The 18,290-nt window shown below is 39.7% G+C and overlaps 1 protein-coding gene across 3 annotated transcripts in view; it reads left to right on the forward strand.

The window, feature by feature from the left end:
* The window catches only part of LOC136876371 (sodium-independent sulfate anion transporter), a 289,375-nt gene extending 274,139 nt beyond the window's left edge, over nt 1-15,236 (forward strand). For all 3 annotated transcript variants that reach the window (XM_067150262.2, XM_067150260.2, XM_067150261.2), the window contains exons 10-11: nt 2,728-3,061; nt 14,794-15,236. In XM_067150262.2, the coding sequence (XP_067006363.2) occupies nt 2,728-3,061; nt 14,794-14,828 (369 nt within the window). In that variant the 3' untranslated portion in view covers nt 14,829-15,236. The remainder of the gene's footprint in view (nt 1-2,727; nt 3,062-14,793) is intronic.
* Nucleotides 15,237-18,290: the final 3,054 nt, after the last annotated feature.

The raw sequence follows: 18,290 nt of genomic DNA on the forward strand, positions 1-18,290 counted from the left end.
CTAGAAATCATCTATCTCTTCATCTGCGACGTAATAATAATCACCACCATCATTATTCCTCATACCATTCTACCATTCATCATAGTCTGCATATAACTCATTTATTTCATATTACACATCTCATGTCTCAACTTAATACTATAACAACATAATAATTCATCTCAACGTGACGCGTGTTACTCTCTCATCGTTAATCATCCATCCAAATATTCCATTTTGTTCTCAAATTCTCTTCAAATTCCATAAATTCTTATTATGTCTTCCTACGATGTTGTGATAACCTATATACGATCTCATTTCATCTCAGCTTAATAGAACATGCCCTAGTATAACCATAATGTTAACAATAATATCGCATAATATCACATTTACATTAATTAACCTCTTTTCATTGACCATTGGCAACATTACGAACGCAAAAATTAAATCATCACTGGTTAATCACTTCCTATATCAATGGACCTGTCTTTCATGTTATATGATTACCTAATAACCTCTGATACTGTGAATTCAGTTGACTATTCACGTAACATCACTCTTATAGGACACTCAAAATAGCACTTTTATATAAATCTTTTAAGTAAGGAATATAAAATGGCACTTCGCAAATAAACATTATCTGAATTACTTACTAGAAGAATGTTTTTAGTCAAGACTTATCTTTTCCTCCTGCTTTGTTGCTGCTGTCACATGCCCAGCTGGCTAGGACATGCGGTGATCGGGTTCACGGTATCGTATTAGGCTCTCGGGAATGTTAGGGATGGTCTTCGCTCATCTCCGGTCCTCATGGGTTGGGCTGGACTTGTCGATCGTGTTACCATCATCTAGGTAGCCTCCGCCTCTGCACGTCTAGCACATGACGTAGTCGGCTTCTTGCGCAGAGAAAATAGAAAAGCAGATCAACAGGGTCATTTTCGTCATGATATCTTATGATGTTTTAGAGTCTTTCAATATGTCTGGTAAGGCTTCAATTTAACCTAAAATATATTTTCTATTTCTTGCGCGACAGTTATTATTCCGCGACTTCTTGATATTGAATTCCTTTCGTTGTATCTGTCTTCTTGCCGGTATTTCGTAACGTAGCACTGTGGTACTCTACCAATTAGATTGTGCAGTTTTTATATCATGAAATGTTATAAATTCTATATCTCCGACGACGTGCTATTTATGAAGATGTTTACTATTATTTATCTTCAGCTCTATTTATTTCTCTCTTCTTACTCATTCTTCTCCCAAGTGCTTCGTATATTGCTCTGCTGGTATGTCTATAGCGAAGTCGAATTTTTTTTTCAATAATTTTTAACAATATTCCGATGACGTCTTTTCCCACCGCCTTCTATAATTTCTTCCCTTCTTTTACCTGACGAAACTGTCACTCTTAACATTCATGCACACGTTGACGTTTTATTTCTGGCGTTCTTATGGCATAGTCACCATTTTTGCTACAGATAAATTTCATTGCAAACAGTGAAATGGCACATTATTATTATTATTATTATTATTATTATTATTATTATTATTATTATTATTTCTTTCCGTTTTAGCAAACTATGGACCACGTTAATTCGAATTCATCTTCAGCTGTTTCTGGGCTTTAATCGTCGTTCAGTACTCCATCCTTTCACTCTGCTATCTCCTCCTTTCTTCTGTTCACGACGCTTGGGTACGGGATCTAACTTTTACTTAAAACCTCTTGGTGACTTCGATCCTCGACTTTTAACCATCCCTGTTGTATTGCCATTTCTTCCAGGCTCATCATCACCTCCTGATACCAACGCACCGTACTTTTCCTGATCTCAAAATATATATATATATATATATATATATATATATCTGATTGCTCAGTCTTCCCGGGTTCATTCTGTAGATATGTCTGACGAACATGGCTCTCCTCTTCCGGATGGTATTTGAAATCATTTCCATCTTGAGATATAATTCTTGGTTTCCCTTCTTTCTGTATGATCCGTCCTCTGTGTTTTGGGGCCGCAGTATCTTCCTCTCTACCAGTTACAATTGTTTGGACCTATCTTGATTTGATCAGGTTCAAACATTCAGTTGCATAAGCCGAGGAAACAAGCAGTGGCAATCTTCAGATTGGAAGCATGACATAACTGCTTAGCTTCACATATAGCTTGAATCGAAATATACCCGACGGAAAAGTGTACCATCTGCAAAATTACTGGATCAGTGATGGACTCGAAACGTGCACAGAATTCAACCCAACACAACAAAAACAAGGCAATTTACCAGCCCTACACTGGACAGCCAGAAACAAGATGAAATAAGACTGTTTTTCTAGCATATCTATACTTTATTAATGTTATTTGTGTATTATTGTTGTCTAGAGATATCAATTTTGCATTGGAGTTGCTTCCCAATAAAGCCATAGGTTACAACAATGACGACATTAACAACATTGAGCTGTATGTAAAGCCTCCGGGCGGGTGACTGTCTGGTAGAGTAGTAGTAGTAGTAGTAGTAGTAGTAGTAGTAGTAGTAGTAGTAGTAGTAGTAGTAGTGAACAGTATTCATTTACAGACTGTCACGAGCTAACATCTTTTCCCTCGGTGCTGTCATATGCCTTCTCTAGATCAACGAAACATAACCATCTATACTTCTCATTCTTCGGATTACTGTTTTTAAATCAAGTAGAGCAGCTGATCTTCATATAAACATTTTATTAGATTTCTTCAACTAATGTGTCTCATATCTGCCCTCCCTCCCCAGAGTGGCTCTGATCCTGAGTACATGCTGGTGACTCCCAGCACGGGTCTCCAGTTCCCAGCGGTGGACTTCATACGAGAGGTGGTCACCAAGGCCAGTCTGCCTGAGGAGGAGCGAGCGCGACAGTTACCGATCGTGGTAGACTGTAGACACATCCACCGGGCGGACTACACAGCCGCTCAAGGACTACAGGCCCTCATCAGAGACTTCCGACAGAGCGAGAGACACGTCATCCTCCACAATCTGAAGCCGACTGTCTTCAGCACGCTGGGCGGGGTGTGTAGCTCAGACCTCACGTACTCGAACACACACGAGGAGCTCATGGACACACTCAGAGGTAAGTTTTAAAATGATCCCAATAGTCCACGAAACTTTTAGTGATACATGGATTCACGGGGGGTGAGGAGTAAGGAGGGAGCTATCCCGGTTCCGGTAATACTGCCAACTGAATGGAAATGAAATGTGAATCGCATCGATAGTATGATCGATCGATCGATCGATATGAATTTTCTAAACCTTTATTATCTTAAGCCACCAACTGTCTCACACACACACACACACACACACACACACACACACACACACACACACATATGCGAATCTTGTTCTTAGCATGAATTCTTTGCTGTGTAAACAACAGTACTAGTACGTAAAGTGTACGCCAGATGTCTCATGGCGATGCATACCGGTAATCGATTCATAGTGTGTGTGTCAAAAGTCGCCAATACGAATCTCGAAGGTAACACAGATCTACCGATTCAGCGCTAGGGAGCCGAAGTATCACTAAAAATTTCGCGTTCTGTACTTAGTATTAGTAGCTCAACACTTTACGGAATCCTAAATTCACCATCAGTGTCTAAAGGCATTGCCTTGTCTATGCAACCAATATTCTCTGTCCTCAGCACCTAGTTTCATTTCATGATAGGGCCGATGACCTTCGATGTTAGGTCCCTTTAAACAAGAAGCAAGCATCATTTCATAATAGGAACCATACTGAAGATTCTGTACTAAGTCTTGAAGGAATTCTTCCTTCGTCGTCCTTGGCCTTTCTTCCCCGTGATTTTCCGTTCCAGCAGATTGGTAAGAAAGGTATTGAGTCGCAAGATGTGGCCAGTGAATTCAGCTCTTATCTGTATCGTTAGCATGTAGCATCCGTTCTCTCTTCCCGTGAATTTCTTGCAGAACGCTTTTGTTTGTTCTGTTTTCAATCCATTTAATCCGCAGCATTCATCTCCAGACTCGCATCTCAAACGCTTCCAGTCGTTTCCAATCCTTATCTCTGATTGTCCAAGATTCACAGCCATACAAAAGAAATCACGAATTTCTTCCTAATTCCAAAATCTAAGTTTGCACTGATTAAAAGATCTCTCTTCTTATTAAACGCTTGCTTGCCAAGCGCTATTCGCCTTACGACCTCTTTTCTGCACCTGTTGACATTGGTGTTCAGACTTCCTACTTAAGTGAAACTGGTGACCCCCGCGGTGTAGGCGGCAACGCGTCCGCCTATCACCCGGTGGCCCCGGGTTCGATTTCCGGTCGGGTCAGGTGTTTTTAATTGTAAATGATTAATATCCCTGGCCTGGGGACTGGGTATTTGTGTCGTCCTTAACGTTCCCTTCCTCTCATTCTACACTTCCGCAATTACAATACATGCAGGTGCACATCATATGGTGCAAGTAGTGCCAAAAGATCTACAGAGGTCGATGCCACGAACAAATATCATTAAATAAAAAGCTTGATGCTGGAGTGAATTCGTTGAAGATATTTACTCACAACTAATGCCTTGGTCGTCTTAACATTAATGTTCAAGCGTGAAACTGACAATGCAGATGACAATATATTCAGCATCTTGAACAACTCCTTTTGGGAGTCTGCTCCAATTGCTATGTCATCTGCAAATCGAATGCATTAGATATGGTATTTGCCTTCAACTTATTTATGGCTTCTTCAATGAATAAATTAAAGACAACTGAGCTTCACCAAGGAAGTATGGAATGGTGCTATGTGGGTGCGTTAACGATACCGGTGTCAGGCCGGAGGACGATCACAGTGCAGCTTAGTTCACTTTAAATCCGTGGAGTATTCTTCTTCTTTCCGATGAGGCCTGCTAAGGACAACGTGACAATTTCAGTTCAATTCTTCATACTTCGTTGTTTTCTCTTCTGTTCCTTCTAATATTCTTTCATCTTTTCACTATGCTATTTCTTTCTGTCCTCGGAACACTTCGCACCAGGTTTCTTCTTCAATCTTCCTTGGAATCCTTTCATACTTACTACCTAAAAATCTCTCTGTCCATAGTTTCTTCTTGTCTTATATTATTTCTTTCTATATCTTTCCTTACTTCCTGAATCCAGATAGTTGTTTCCCTTTTGTCCCAAAGGTACTTGAAAATCCTTTTGGTTAATCTGGACTCATCCATTCTGTAAATAGCCTATGTCCAAAAAAAATGCAATCTCCTTTCATTATTTTCCCAATTCGTATTCCAGTAGGTGCAGGGTAAAACCAGCCGAAGAGAACAGTGCAGGGAGAGGCCGGCTATGCCCTCAGGCTGAGAGCAAATAGTATAAAAACTCACGACTACAAACTAGTAGCTAAATTAACATTCTAATGAGTCTCAAAATTCATGACTCCGGACAGCAGGTGCCTTCTATGACCGCAGGAGAGATGAGGCGCGCGGTGACTCTCATACCAGGCCTCTCCGCAGAAAATTCATCATTATTATAAATGTATGTCAAAGGGAAAAATACATTAGATTAGCTTTAAGACCACAGCAAAATATTTTGATGATGATGATGACGACGATATTGATGATGATGATACACCTGTGTCTTTCATTCACCAGCCATAACTTTCCCCTGTGGGTTGGGGTAGCAGAATAACATCCACTGTATCCCCTGCCTGTCGTAAGAGGCGATTAAAAGAAGCTTCAGGGGCTCTTGAATTATTTACAAAAAGGCTAAATAAACAACTGATAGGCAATTTGCCACCTTGGTGACCGCGTGCCCCTTAGCTGAGTCCAATCATTGCTTCCACTCACTTCTGGCAGGCTCCTTGCTTTCATCTATCGTAAAGAACTCTTGTTCTTTTGCGACCCCGACGGCATTAGATTTCTAAGGACTACGAAGTTTTTAATTTTCACGCCCTTCGTTGCCCCTTTCTTTCTTTGTCCTATAACTTCATTTTTCGAAGTGTGTAACACCTTCCATTTTTCCTTTTCTTTTTTTACGTCGCACCGACACAGATAGGTCTTATGGCGACGGCGGGAGAGGAAAGGTCTAGGAATAGAAAGGAAATGGCCTGGTGTGAAAATGGGAAGCCACAGAAAACCATCTTCAGGGCTGCCGACAGTAGGGTTCACTATCTCCAGGATGCAAGCTCATAGCTGCGCGCCCCTAACCGCACGGCCAACTCGCCCGGTTTCTTTTTCCTTTGATTAGTGCTAATAAAAGGAAGGCTGCCCAGTTGTACTCCTTCTTAAAACATTAATCACCATCACACATTTTCCTTCATTGTTTTCAACCCTTTTGTATTTGTTTTGACCATTTCCACATTTTCTTGATTGGAGAAAGAACCACTATCATAAAATATCATCATCATCATTAGCAATATGGAGTCTTTTTGAAGTCATTTAGCGACAAAATATCAAAGCTAGCGACCAACGACTACGCAAAATTTGAGATAAAATCCTGACTAATTTGATTTTATGACTTGATCAATTTGGTAAACCAAATGGCCAATACCATATAGCATTGCCGCTTCGTGTAACCGCGTGATGCAATATATTAAAATCTACGCATTTTAAGTAACGGCATCTGAGAGTGCATGACTCATTCATACGTGTGGAGCACGAGATCATATTATTTTCGGAAAGCTTACCTGGGACCGTTCGTCCCACGCGATCACTTCCTGTAAGGGGATGGAGACAGTTAATTTTAATTTCCCTGTGATGAGATTGATAAGTGGATGACATTAGGATTACTTTCCATTCTATTATTTCGAAAGCATTTTTCTATTCATTTGCCCAGCCATTCTAATGGAATTTCAAATAATCGAAAAAAAAGTCGAATGGAAAACGTAATCGATAATCGAAAAAGTAATCGAATGGAAAACTTAATCAATAATCGAAAAAGTAATCGAATGGGAAAAAATATAATAATCGAAAAACGAAATAATCGAATAAGAGATTATTTTGTATTTGATTATCCTATCAACAAAATTTCTAAATATTGAAACTAAATGATTGAATTAACAGTCTTAATATCTGTAAAAATAAAGTTCCTTATTTAAGTAAATGCCGTCTTTTTTTGGCATAATGGAACTAACCCCAGCACTACCAATTGACAATTTCTTTTAACTAGCAGAAGTCAATACACCTACTTTAACTCGATGTCGTCCGGCTCCATGGATACATGGTTAGCATGCTGGCCTTTGGTCCAAGGGCCTCCGTTTGATTTCTGGCCGGGATTTTAACTTTCATTTGTTAAATCCTATCGCTCGGAGACTAGCTTTTTGTGTTGTCTTCGGCATTAGGCTTCATGGATTGAAAAAAGGCGCATTTCTATTTTTCGTAAGAGTTCATCTATTCGTTTATTTCAATTGATTATCCATCCGACATACTTACACCAAAAAATGTTCTCATGATGCATCCGATTATTCTTCGCGATATAACTGAATATTTGAAACTCATTCGATTATTTTATTTGATTATTTATTCGTTTATTTAAGTAATCAGATGGATGTTATTCGATTATCCCATCACTAGTAGGGTGGGGATTTATCCATTCAAAGAAGAACTGATCCTGCTCGTGAGTTTTGAGACTAGCCCAGGTAGAAAAGCCTACTCTTACTAATACTCTCCTTGGAAATCGTGCGTTTTGATGCTCGTGAGTTCTGAGACGACACGCTGGGGGCTGCCCGTTGACACGCGTGCCCCTTTCCAGGAAGTACCAAAGGGGGCTGCGACACGGCTGGAGAATAATAATAATAATAATAATAATAATCCCGTCGATTCGCTCACCCGAATTCCTCCTTTGTGCACCGAGCAAGTTAGCCGTGTGGTTAGGGGTACGAGCTGTGAGTGGGTGGTGGTGGTGGTGATTGTTGTAAGAGGAAGTGAAACTAATCCGAGAGGAAAAAATGGAAGGGATCAGACACTTCGAAACATGAAGGTATCGGACAAAGAAAGACAAGACCGGGCGAGTTGGCCGTGCGCGTAGAGGCGTGCGGCTGTGAGCTTGCATCCGGGAGATAGTAGGTTCGAATCCCACTATCGGCAGCCCTGAAGATAGTTTTCCGTGGTTTCCCATTTTCACACCAGGCAAATGCTGGGGCTGTACCTTAATTAAGGCCACGGCCGCTTCCTTCCAACTCCTAGGCCTTTCCTATCCCATCGTCGCCATAAGACCTATCTGTGTCGGTGCGACGTAAAGCCCCTAGCAAAAAAAAAAAAGAAAAAAAAGACAAGGACCACGAAGGGCGTGAAAATGACTTCCTAGGCCTCGAGTGCTCTAATACCGTCGTCTGGGAAAAGAACAAGAGTTGACCAAGAAAGGTCGGACAGGATAGATGAAAGTGAAGAGCCTGCCACTAGTAAGTGGAAGTAATGCCAGGACTCGGCTAAGGGCCCCGTGGTCGCCAACTCAAGCTCCAAAGTTCAGAGCCCCTAGGGATCCCTTTAGTCGCCTCCTACGACAGGCAGTGGCTACCGTGGGTATTATTCTACTGTCCCCACCCACAGGGGGATGCGAGTTTTCAGCTTGCATTCGGGAAATGGTGGGTTCGAACAACACTGTCAGCAGGCCTGAAGGAGACTTTCTGTCCTTTCCCATTTTCACACTAGGCTGTATCTTAATTAAGGGCATTACCGCTTCCTTTCCACTCTTAGCGCTTTCCTATCTCTTCGTCGCAATAAAATCTATGTCGGTGCGACGTAAAGCCAATTAAAAAAAAATCTTTGTGCTTTACAAGTACTCTTCATCTTAGTATTACCAAGTACCACTCTTCCTTTAAGAATTTAATCCAGCTGGTGTTACATTTCTTCCAGGCATCTCTTTCTAGGTTCTTCCTACAGGTCCTTTTTCAGTGCAGATATATTTTCAGGACTGTTAGTAGCTTACATCTATATTATGTTTGGCGTGTTCAGACAGTCTAGCTCTAATTACAGTTCTATCTAAGTATTGGTTTACTCCAACGTCTTCCTTTATCATATCGTTAGTAACTATGTCCTCCCTAGATTATTGAACCACTAGCAGTTACCCTCGGCTTCGCTCGCGTGGATTTCGTAATTTGATAAAAGTAATCGTTCCTCGTTACTGTACTAAGATGATATCTAAAACTCCCTAAAGTATAAAAACGCACCGAAAAGTTGAGTTTCAGTTACCTCAGAAACTCTTTGTAAACCACGTTTGTGGTATTGCCTTTAGGGGCTAAGATGACTACTGTACACGTGAGAAACGGTCTTCCCTCAAGTCGATAACAAAATTTCTTTATTTTTGAAGGAGATTCCAAATACCTATATCCACGTCTGTAACATCTTCAGGTTTCTAGATATAAGTATCCTCATAAAAATAATTTAACCCCTTTACCAGTCCTTCCTCCTCCCCCACCCCCACCTAACTGTATTTTCTGAAGACAAAAAATACATATTTCTTTATTTCTAAAGGAGATTCCAAATACCAATTTTCACGTCTGTAACGTCTTCATTTTTTGAGATATAAGTATACTCTTAAACAGAATTCAACTCCTCCTCTATTTATTTCCCCCCCCCCTGCCACCTTAGGTAGGGGCTGCCTGGCCGAGGCGGTAAAGGCGTGATCGTTTCGTCCGGAAGGACGTGGGTTCGAATCCCAGTCAGGAAGTCGTAAAAATTTAAGAAACGAGATTTCCACTTCCGGAGGTGTATATGGCCCTGAGGTTCACTCAGCCTACACCAAAAATGAGTACCAGGTTAATTCCTGGGGGCAAAGGCGGCCGGGCGTAGAGCTAACCAGTATACCCCATCACGTGCCGATGTTAACAATGGTGGAAGCCTTTACCTTCCACTCCTCCAAGGGCCTTCATGGCCTGTACGGAGATGACTTTGCTTTGCTTTGCCACCTTAGGTGGATTTTTCGAAGACAGAACAAGACGTATTCCTTTCTTTTTGAAACAGATTCCGAATACCAATTTTCACGTCTGTAAAATCTTTAGATCTTGAGATATATCCTCATACAAAGAATTCAACTGATCTTTCAATTTATTCATCCCCCCTCTAAGTGGATTTTCCAAAAACAAAAGAATACGAGTTTCCTTACTTTGAAAGAACATTCCAGATACACATTTTCATGTCTCTAACATCTTCCAGTTTTTGAGATATATGTATCCCCATAAAAATAAATCAACTCCTTTTTCACCCTACCCCTGCCTAAAAGTGCGTTTTTTTTTTTTTTTTTTGTTTAAAGGAGATTCCAAGTACCAATATCCACGCATGTAAACTTCAGTTTTTGAGATATAAGTATCCCCATAAAGGGAGCTCATTTTTTCACTTCCTTTCACCCTCCACCCTTAAGTGAATTTTCCGAAAACAAAAAGTACGTGTTTCTTCATTTATAAATGAAATTCCAAATGTCAGTTACACGACCATCACATCTTCAGTTTTTGAGATGTGTATCCTGATGAAAGGAATGCACCTCCTTTTCACTTTTCACCCCTCTTCCAAGTTAATTTTCCCCCCAAAATTCGTGTTTCTTTATTTTTGAAGGAGATTCCAAATGCCTATTTCCACGTCTGTAACATCTTCAGGTTTCTAGATATAAGTATCCTCATAAATATGCCTTTTCACCTCTGTAACAACTTTAGTTTTTATTAGATATAAGTATCCTCATACAAATAATTCCATTAATTTTCAATTCTTTCACCCCTTAATTGGATTTTCCAGAAACAAAGGAATACGGGTTTCTTTACTTTTAAGGAATACCAATGTTCACGTCTGCAACACCTTTAGTTTTTGAGATATATGTATCCTCTAAAATTGTTCAACTAATTTTTCAACACCCACCCCCATGAATTGGATTTTCCGAAAACAAACAAATATGCATTTCTTTATTTTTAAAAGACATTCCAAATACCAATGTGTACATCTGTAAAGTTTTAAGGTTTTGAGATACAGATATACTCCTTTAAACAATTCACCCCGTTAGCGACTGAAGATCCAAAAATCCTCCCTTAGTGGGTACCCACACTCTAATATAAATGTATCCCCTAAATTTAATTTCTTTAGGTCCAGTATTTTTGGCTCGTCGATGATGATTCAGTCAGTCAGGCAGTCATTACATGTTATATATATATTAGAAATTACAGTATCAAAATTATAGAACTAAATCTTTGAATGCAGATTTTGAATTCACTGTGTGTACAGTTACCACTTGAGGTGATGCATCAAAACGCCTGAACCGGTTCACTGTTACTGATGAACAGTTATCAGTTTCCTTTCTCTTGCTAATTCAATCACCCCAGTTATTCACTCTGACACTTAGAAACTAGAACAATGGAACTTCTACTCTTCTACGACTGCCACTTGAGTATAGGGCAGTTCACAGTTACGCTCGCAGTACTCTATTACTATCTCACGGTTCACAACTTGAGCGCGCGCAGTACAGTCTTCTGTATGTGGTACACAGTCCGTACACTCCCAGCGGTCTTTGTTCACTGTCACTGTCACAGTCACTCGTCGCTCAGTTGCACTGTCCCTCACTCACCATCTGTTCAAACACACAGCACAGTCTTCACTGTCCACCGACTGATTCAGTGCTCCACAAGTACACTCGCTTGAATGAACTCTAGGGAGAATAGAATCTTAAAGCTCTCTGGCGTGCCTTAATTAGAGAGACTGGCTCTTCCAAACAATTCGCGATAGTTGAAGTCCCTGGAGTCCTCTGGAACCCGAAAGTTTGGGTTCACCTTTCCGTTCTTTCTTGCGCCGTAAGGTAGGCCTGCAGTGGGATCACAAAGTGGCAGAGGGGGCTGCACATGCGCGCTTGGCTCTTCCCTGACTAGTTGCTGCAGCGGTAAGCGGTTGGGACCTAACTCGGTGACGTCCCGCACGGCCGGTCCAAGCTAACTTGCTCTACCCAGGACGTTATAACAAAATGGAGGAGACCATCATATTACCTTTCCTGTAATCCCTGTTGATTGGCATTCTAGCAAGTTTTGGATGTTCATATATTTGGTACATAAGCCTTGAAATAATAATAATAATAATAATAATAATAATAATAATAATAATAATAATAATAATAATAATAATAATAATAATATAATAATAATAATAATAATAAACACTTTATTAATCATCATAATTAATAAAGATACAGCACACAAATTGTGCATTGTATAAACAAAGTTTGTCATATGTACTGTCACTTCTCACTATTACAAAAGTTCACAATGGATAATCCCCGGTTTTTGCATGTGATTACGTGATTTCGACTGCAATGCTCATTGCACAGCTTGCAAACACAGGTTTCCTCGGGGTCATGGAAGTACTCGGTGTTGCACAGTTTATAGTGATATCCATGGACCGACATCGAGTTAACGATTAGTCTTTGTCCATGTTCTATTCATCATCGCCTCCGTTAAGTAGAAATCGAGCCAGATTTCTTCCCTCTTCTTCACTCTTTCCTGCATTAATTTTCCCAAGCATCTGTGGATGGAAACCCTCCCTTCATTCGGAGGTCCTTGATGAAGAAGGTTTCCTTTGCAAGCTCATATGCAAGCCTTGATTTTGTGTATTTTGATATTCCCAGTGTAGCTTTCAGGAAGCGCGACTTGACTGCTTCAATTGTCTTCAGCTCAGCCAGACCCAATTTATCCCATATAATGTCCAGTCCATATGTGGCAATTGGCGCAATTTTCGCATCGAATAGTTTCATAGCAGTTTCTAGTGAAAGGTTGGTAATTGTTTTAATATCATATATTGCTTTGGTGGCCGCCGTTGCTCTAGACTTTATGTGAATTCTATAGGTTGTTGCTGTTGTTTGCATGGTCAGTCCTGGATACTTAAATGTATTGACAGTCTTGAGTACTGTAGACCCTAGGTATATCCTGTCACTTGCGGCCTCTCGGTCACCTTTCCGAAATGTCATTTTCACTGTTTTCTGTGTGTTAATTTTCATCTTGTTATATTTTGCCCATCTGTCTAGATTGTCTACAGCTTTTTGCACAGCATGTAGGTAACTTGATCCAATGACCATATCGTCTGCATATAAGTATATTTTCAAATCCTCTATACCTTGCTGAGTAACCTTTACCACATCGTACGTCGCAATGTTATAACAGCAAGGGGCTTACTGGGTCTCCTTGGAGTACTCCGTTGGTCTGCCTGTTCAATTTCGAAGTCGCGACTTGGTCATCAATTTGTATGTAATTTGTCGTCAGTATGTTACTTATCAGAGTCGTGAGCTTGTCTTTCCCCATTATTGCTTCCAGCTTCGCGATTATTAGTGGTCTGCTTAACGTGTCGAAAGCTTTTGCATAATCAACAAATACTGCATGGAATTTGCCTCTTGGATGTCTGAGGACTTCTTCAATGTCATTGATGAGGTTGTTAATGGCATAGAGGGTGCTCCTTCCTTTATGGAATCCAAACCGTTCCTCTGGGAGTTTGTGTTCTACTGCGTCTGCAACTCTATTTGTGAGAAGCTTTGTCATTATTTTCAGCATGCATTTTTCTATACCTATTCCTCTATATGAGTTAGGGTCTGACTGGTCTCCTTTTCCTTTGTACAACATTTTCATAGTCGAGGTTCTCCAAGATGTTGGGATGTTACATACTTGTAGACAGAGGTTCATTAGGTTTGAAATCACCGGTAATAGTGTTTCTAATGAGTCTTTTATGTGTTCGATGTATATGCCATCGAGTCCTATGGCCTTATTTTTAAATGACATAATAGCTTCGTACACCTCTTCCTTTGTGAACGGGTCAGTTACTTCTTGGTATGATCCTGTTATCGCAGCCTCAGTATTGACGTCCTCATCAACATTTAGTATATTCCTAAAGCGATCTTCCCATGTATCCATTTCTACCATTCCACTGCTTTGCATTTTCCTAGGCTTTAATGCTACAAACGGTTCTTAATGGCATCCTTCACGATTTTTATCGCTTCCTTTTCTATATGTTCATTTCGTTTTACCGACAGCAGTTTCTTGTATTCCTTCCTGATGACGATATATTGCCTTATTGTCTCAATGCTCTTGTTGTTCTTTGCTGCATGCATGGCCTTAATAGTGCTCTTTCTCTTCTTATAGCAATCTTTATCGAACCATATTCGCGATCTTCTCTTACGCTTATAGACAAGTGCTGATTTGATTGTCTTCTCCAGGGATAGTGCGGCTGCATCTATGTCATTATTCTTTATGTTCTTTTCAAGTTCTTTCCGTTCTTTGGTTTGTTGAGTACATTTGTATTTATCTGTCTTGAGGGTTTGGCATCAGCATAGTTCTCTCTCTTCTCAATTCTTGAGACATTAAAATGCGTCGAGACAGGACAGTGTTTCCTTATCATCGCCTGTTCTGTAGTGAATCACACGGAGTAATTTATTAGCTTAATGTTTTGACCTTTGTAAAAGATTAAGTCTATAGTACTGCTCCTGTATATGTAAAGTACGTTCTATCTTCAAAGTTGTTAACAAGGTTGAAACCTTCCTCAGTCACCATTTCCAGGAGCTCTTTCGCTCTATGATTGTTGTTATCAAGTCTGCAGTTTAGGTCTCCGGCAAGTATTATGTCTCTGCCCGGAGCTATTTGCTTTATGGAGACATGATGATTGCTATTAGTTCTTCAACGGGTGTTTGTGGCCCTGCGTATATTGCTATCACGGAGATCCATTTAGCCTTGAAATAAGCAATTTAGTTATCCAAGCTTCCTCACTATTTTCACAGACTGCTGAATCATCTGCAAAAGCAACTGCTCGAGGGTCCAAATTGTTGCTCAGCTTGATTAAGTTTACTAACAATAAACAAACATGTTGAATGTTGATTAATTTAATGAAATGAAACAAAATGTAATTCGTGGAAATCTGATCTTCTGTTTCAGGTCTCCATACTGGTGCAGAAGTCAGCCAGCTTTAGCGTCGCCTAATTTTATTTTTCTACCGAAATCAGAGCGAATTCTAATGTCTCTTATAACTATATTTTAAGCTGAAGTGGACACGAGAGATTGTCTTCAATCTCCATGTCCGCGCCAAAACCATCACTGAAAATAGAGTACAAATAATCACTATGGTGCCTTTTAGTAATTTACTTCACGGATGCAATCTCATTTGATGCGATTTCCGAGTGTCTAATTTCCTTCTAAGATACAATAATCAAACTCAGTCGATGTAGAAACTACGAATATACATTCGCATTCGCTTTTATGGTGTTGTTGTAAATACTCTGTATGGATACATTTTAATCCAAACTATTATGATATTGAAGAATAATTTATTATATTTGTTTATAATGAAATGAAGTTCAGTAAATATTTACTTCTTAAAACTTGACTTCTTTCTTACAACCTTTGTCACAAAATGTCCAGACTTTCCAGCTAATGGTCGTTGGTTTCCTCCACAGTCCACACACTGCCACTTTCGTTTCGGAAGGTTTAAAAGTAAACTGAGAAAACTTTCTGGTAGAGTTTCCAGCTCATCCATCGCAGTCTGATGGTTAGCTGTTATATCCTCATGCTGCGTTGCTTTCAGCTTCTTCTTTTTTCGTCGTATAAAAGGAAGAAGTCGCATCGTAACACATTAGAAAAAGTTGAGAATATGTAATTGCTAGGAGGTGACAAGTGGCCATAACAGGAACCCAGGAAGCCTCAGCTTCATCAGACGTCATCCAAAACTTCCGAAAGTTGGTAGCAATGTATGGATCGCGGAAGGGAGACGGAAGGAACCATCAGGCGATAAAATGAATAATGTATTTCTTACATAAAGTAATTTACAATAAATCTGTTTCAGACATAACAGAAATGTGTCTTGCCTGATAACAAAGGTTGCAGAATACCTTAGGTTTTCTTTCCTTTGAACCCTTAAAATCTGAACTGTTGCTCTGGTGACGTAAGGGAAATTAATCGAATATAAGACGGAAACTGGAATACACAAGTTTAATAAAAAAATCGCACCCGTGCATTTTCTCCGTTGCACGGAAAAGCATAATATCATGAATATGTCTGTGGGCTTCGAAGACGAGAGTGGTGGTGGTGGTGGTGATTAATGTGTTAAGAAAAGTACAATTGGACAACCATCCTCTGTTAACACTGTGGTTGCTCACTAATTAAGAATGAAACAGAATTAAAATATTCATGAAATAAAATGCTCGATCGTCTGACTGTGTGGTCTCACTTTGTATTTACCTGATTACTTACACATACAATTGTTGATGGGCGCCAACTATAAATAAATGTAACGATAATAGAATGAGAATCTTGCATATCTCTAGGGTGTATGGTGATAAGCTTACTTTGACAGCATAACATATAGGTTCTCGGAAAAGGACACTGACGTATGGTTTCCCAACTAAAATTTGAGGTTATCTGATCTGCCATTGATATTAAACAATTAATTGTATTTGATACTAAACAAAATATATTCTTTAAATTTTGAATTTAAATGGTGAGACTGCTGCGATAATTTGAATGACAATATAAAACTCTGAAATAACAACGGAAAGAAACTCTAGGCATTCAGTTTGAAATCCTCTTTACCGGACATTTATAAGCTGTACAAGAAATATATCCCTCACTGTTTCACTTAACAGTACCTTAAACACTTTGAGTGTTATCATGACGTATTCCTTTGAATTGGTACCAGGTGTAGGTATCTCAAACCTAATTTGAAGTATCCTTTTAGTTTCACAAACGAGATATAGCATGGCTTGAAAATATAATCACACTTGACAATCAACTTTGCAAGTAATTCACTAATAACTGTTAGTCGGAATTACGACGACTCAATATTCGGCTGTCACCGAACTGACATAAGAACTAGACCGAACAGACACTTCGAACATAGCCTATAATCCATCTGGTCACCGACGACTAGGTATCCCTGTCACTGCTTCTCCATCCAACTGACTGTGGTAAGGCTCTAACTCCCACTGACTGACCAAACAACTGTGGCCTCACTCTCCATACGACTATCTCATGTTCACCATTCATCTGACTCACCGCTATAGAATACTCCTCCTTATATAGACACTAAATGTCACATGGTATAACACCCACGTCATGGTGAAAACAGTCCATGACATCACTTACACCCAACTCCTAAGTGTTACAGATTGTGTTGAAATAACCTCAGGCAAACTGGGAACTCCCTAAATTATATCATGCTTCTAAATGCAGACGATAACGTGCGGGTATTTAAACATGACTAGACACAAACTGTAACAATTATTGTACCACGTAATGCAATGTATTAAAGTTGTTTCACAAAATAAATCCATATCTTATATTTGGCAGCAAATCTCTTAACACTACATTTTCTTAATGCTAACATACACAATGTGTATACATAATTATCGCTTGCTTCAGGTATTTAATTTATTAACACATAGCGAAATCGGCTTATAGAATTGAATCTAACAATAATGATAATACAGCTAAAATAATAATACGAATATATAATAATAATAATAATAATAATAATAATAATAATAATAATAATACATAGGAATGTTTGTAACGGGATTTGAACCGTTACAACACTAATCAAATAAGAAAATAATGGAATGGCTCACACTCGAAAATTAAGGTATCGGCCAAAGAAAGAGACACGAGCGACAAAGAGCGTGAAAATGAGACTCCCGACACCTCGCGAATCGAATACCGTCGGGGTCGGAAAAGAACAAGAGTTCACCAAGGGAGGTAGGATCAATTAGAGCCTCGTACAAGTCAGTGGAAAGAAGCTAAGGGTCCCGTGGTCACAACCTATGTTCCAAAGTTAAGAGCCCATTGGGCCTCTTTTAGTCACCTCTTACAACCGCCGTAATATACCGTGGATGCTATTCTATCACCTCCACCCACAGGAGTAAAAGACGAGTGAGAGTACAGAATGTTTGGTTGTTCCCCTCGTAGTAGCCTCTTACTATGACATGCAGGGGGTACAGATAATGCATCTTTTGACTCCACCCACAGGGAAGATGGAGTTGCGATGAATCGAAAGGAAAAAGGATTGCTTATGAATTGGGAAAAAATGATATATTCTAGTCCTCGTAAATGTAGTTATAATTTATTATTATTATTATTATTATTCTCTTCGATCTGCCCATTCAAAGAGCGTGTTTGTACGTGTTCGTTGGCCTGATGGTTTTCGCCTTCTTATCCTCCCAAAATCTCTTCATGAATGTACTGTGTTGCATCTTCCGTTCAGTGGACCATTTCCTACCAGTTTACTTATTATTACTAGTCAACCCTGTGGGGTAGAGGTGGCGTTCCTGTCTATTATTCCAAGGCCCTGGGTTCGTTTGCCGGCCAGATCAAGGATTTTAATTCTGGACTGAGGTGTAGAACGGGCTTCACTTGATAAGAGATTTTCTCAAGCTCTTAGTTAC

Source organism: Anabrus simplex, chromosome 6 (genome assembly GCF_040414725.1).
Source record: "Anabrus simplex isolate iqAnaSimp1 chromosome 6, ASM4041472v1, whole genome shotgun sequence".
Taxonomy (NCBI): domain Eukaryota; kingdom Metazoa; phylum Arthropoda; class Insecta; order Orthoptera; family Tettigoniidae; genus Anabrus; species Anabrus simplex.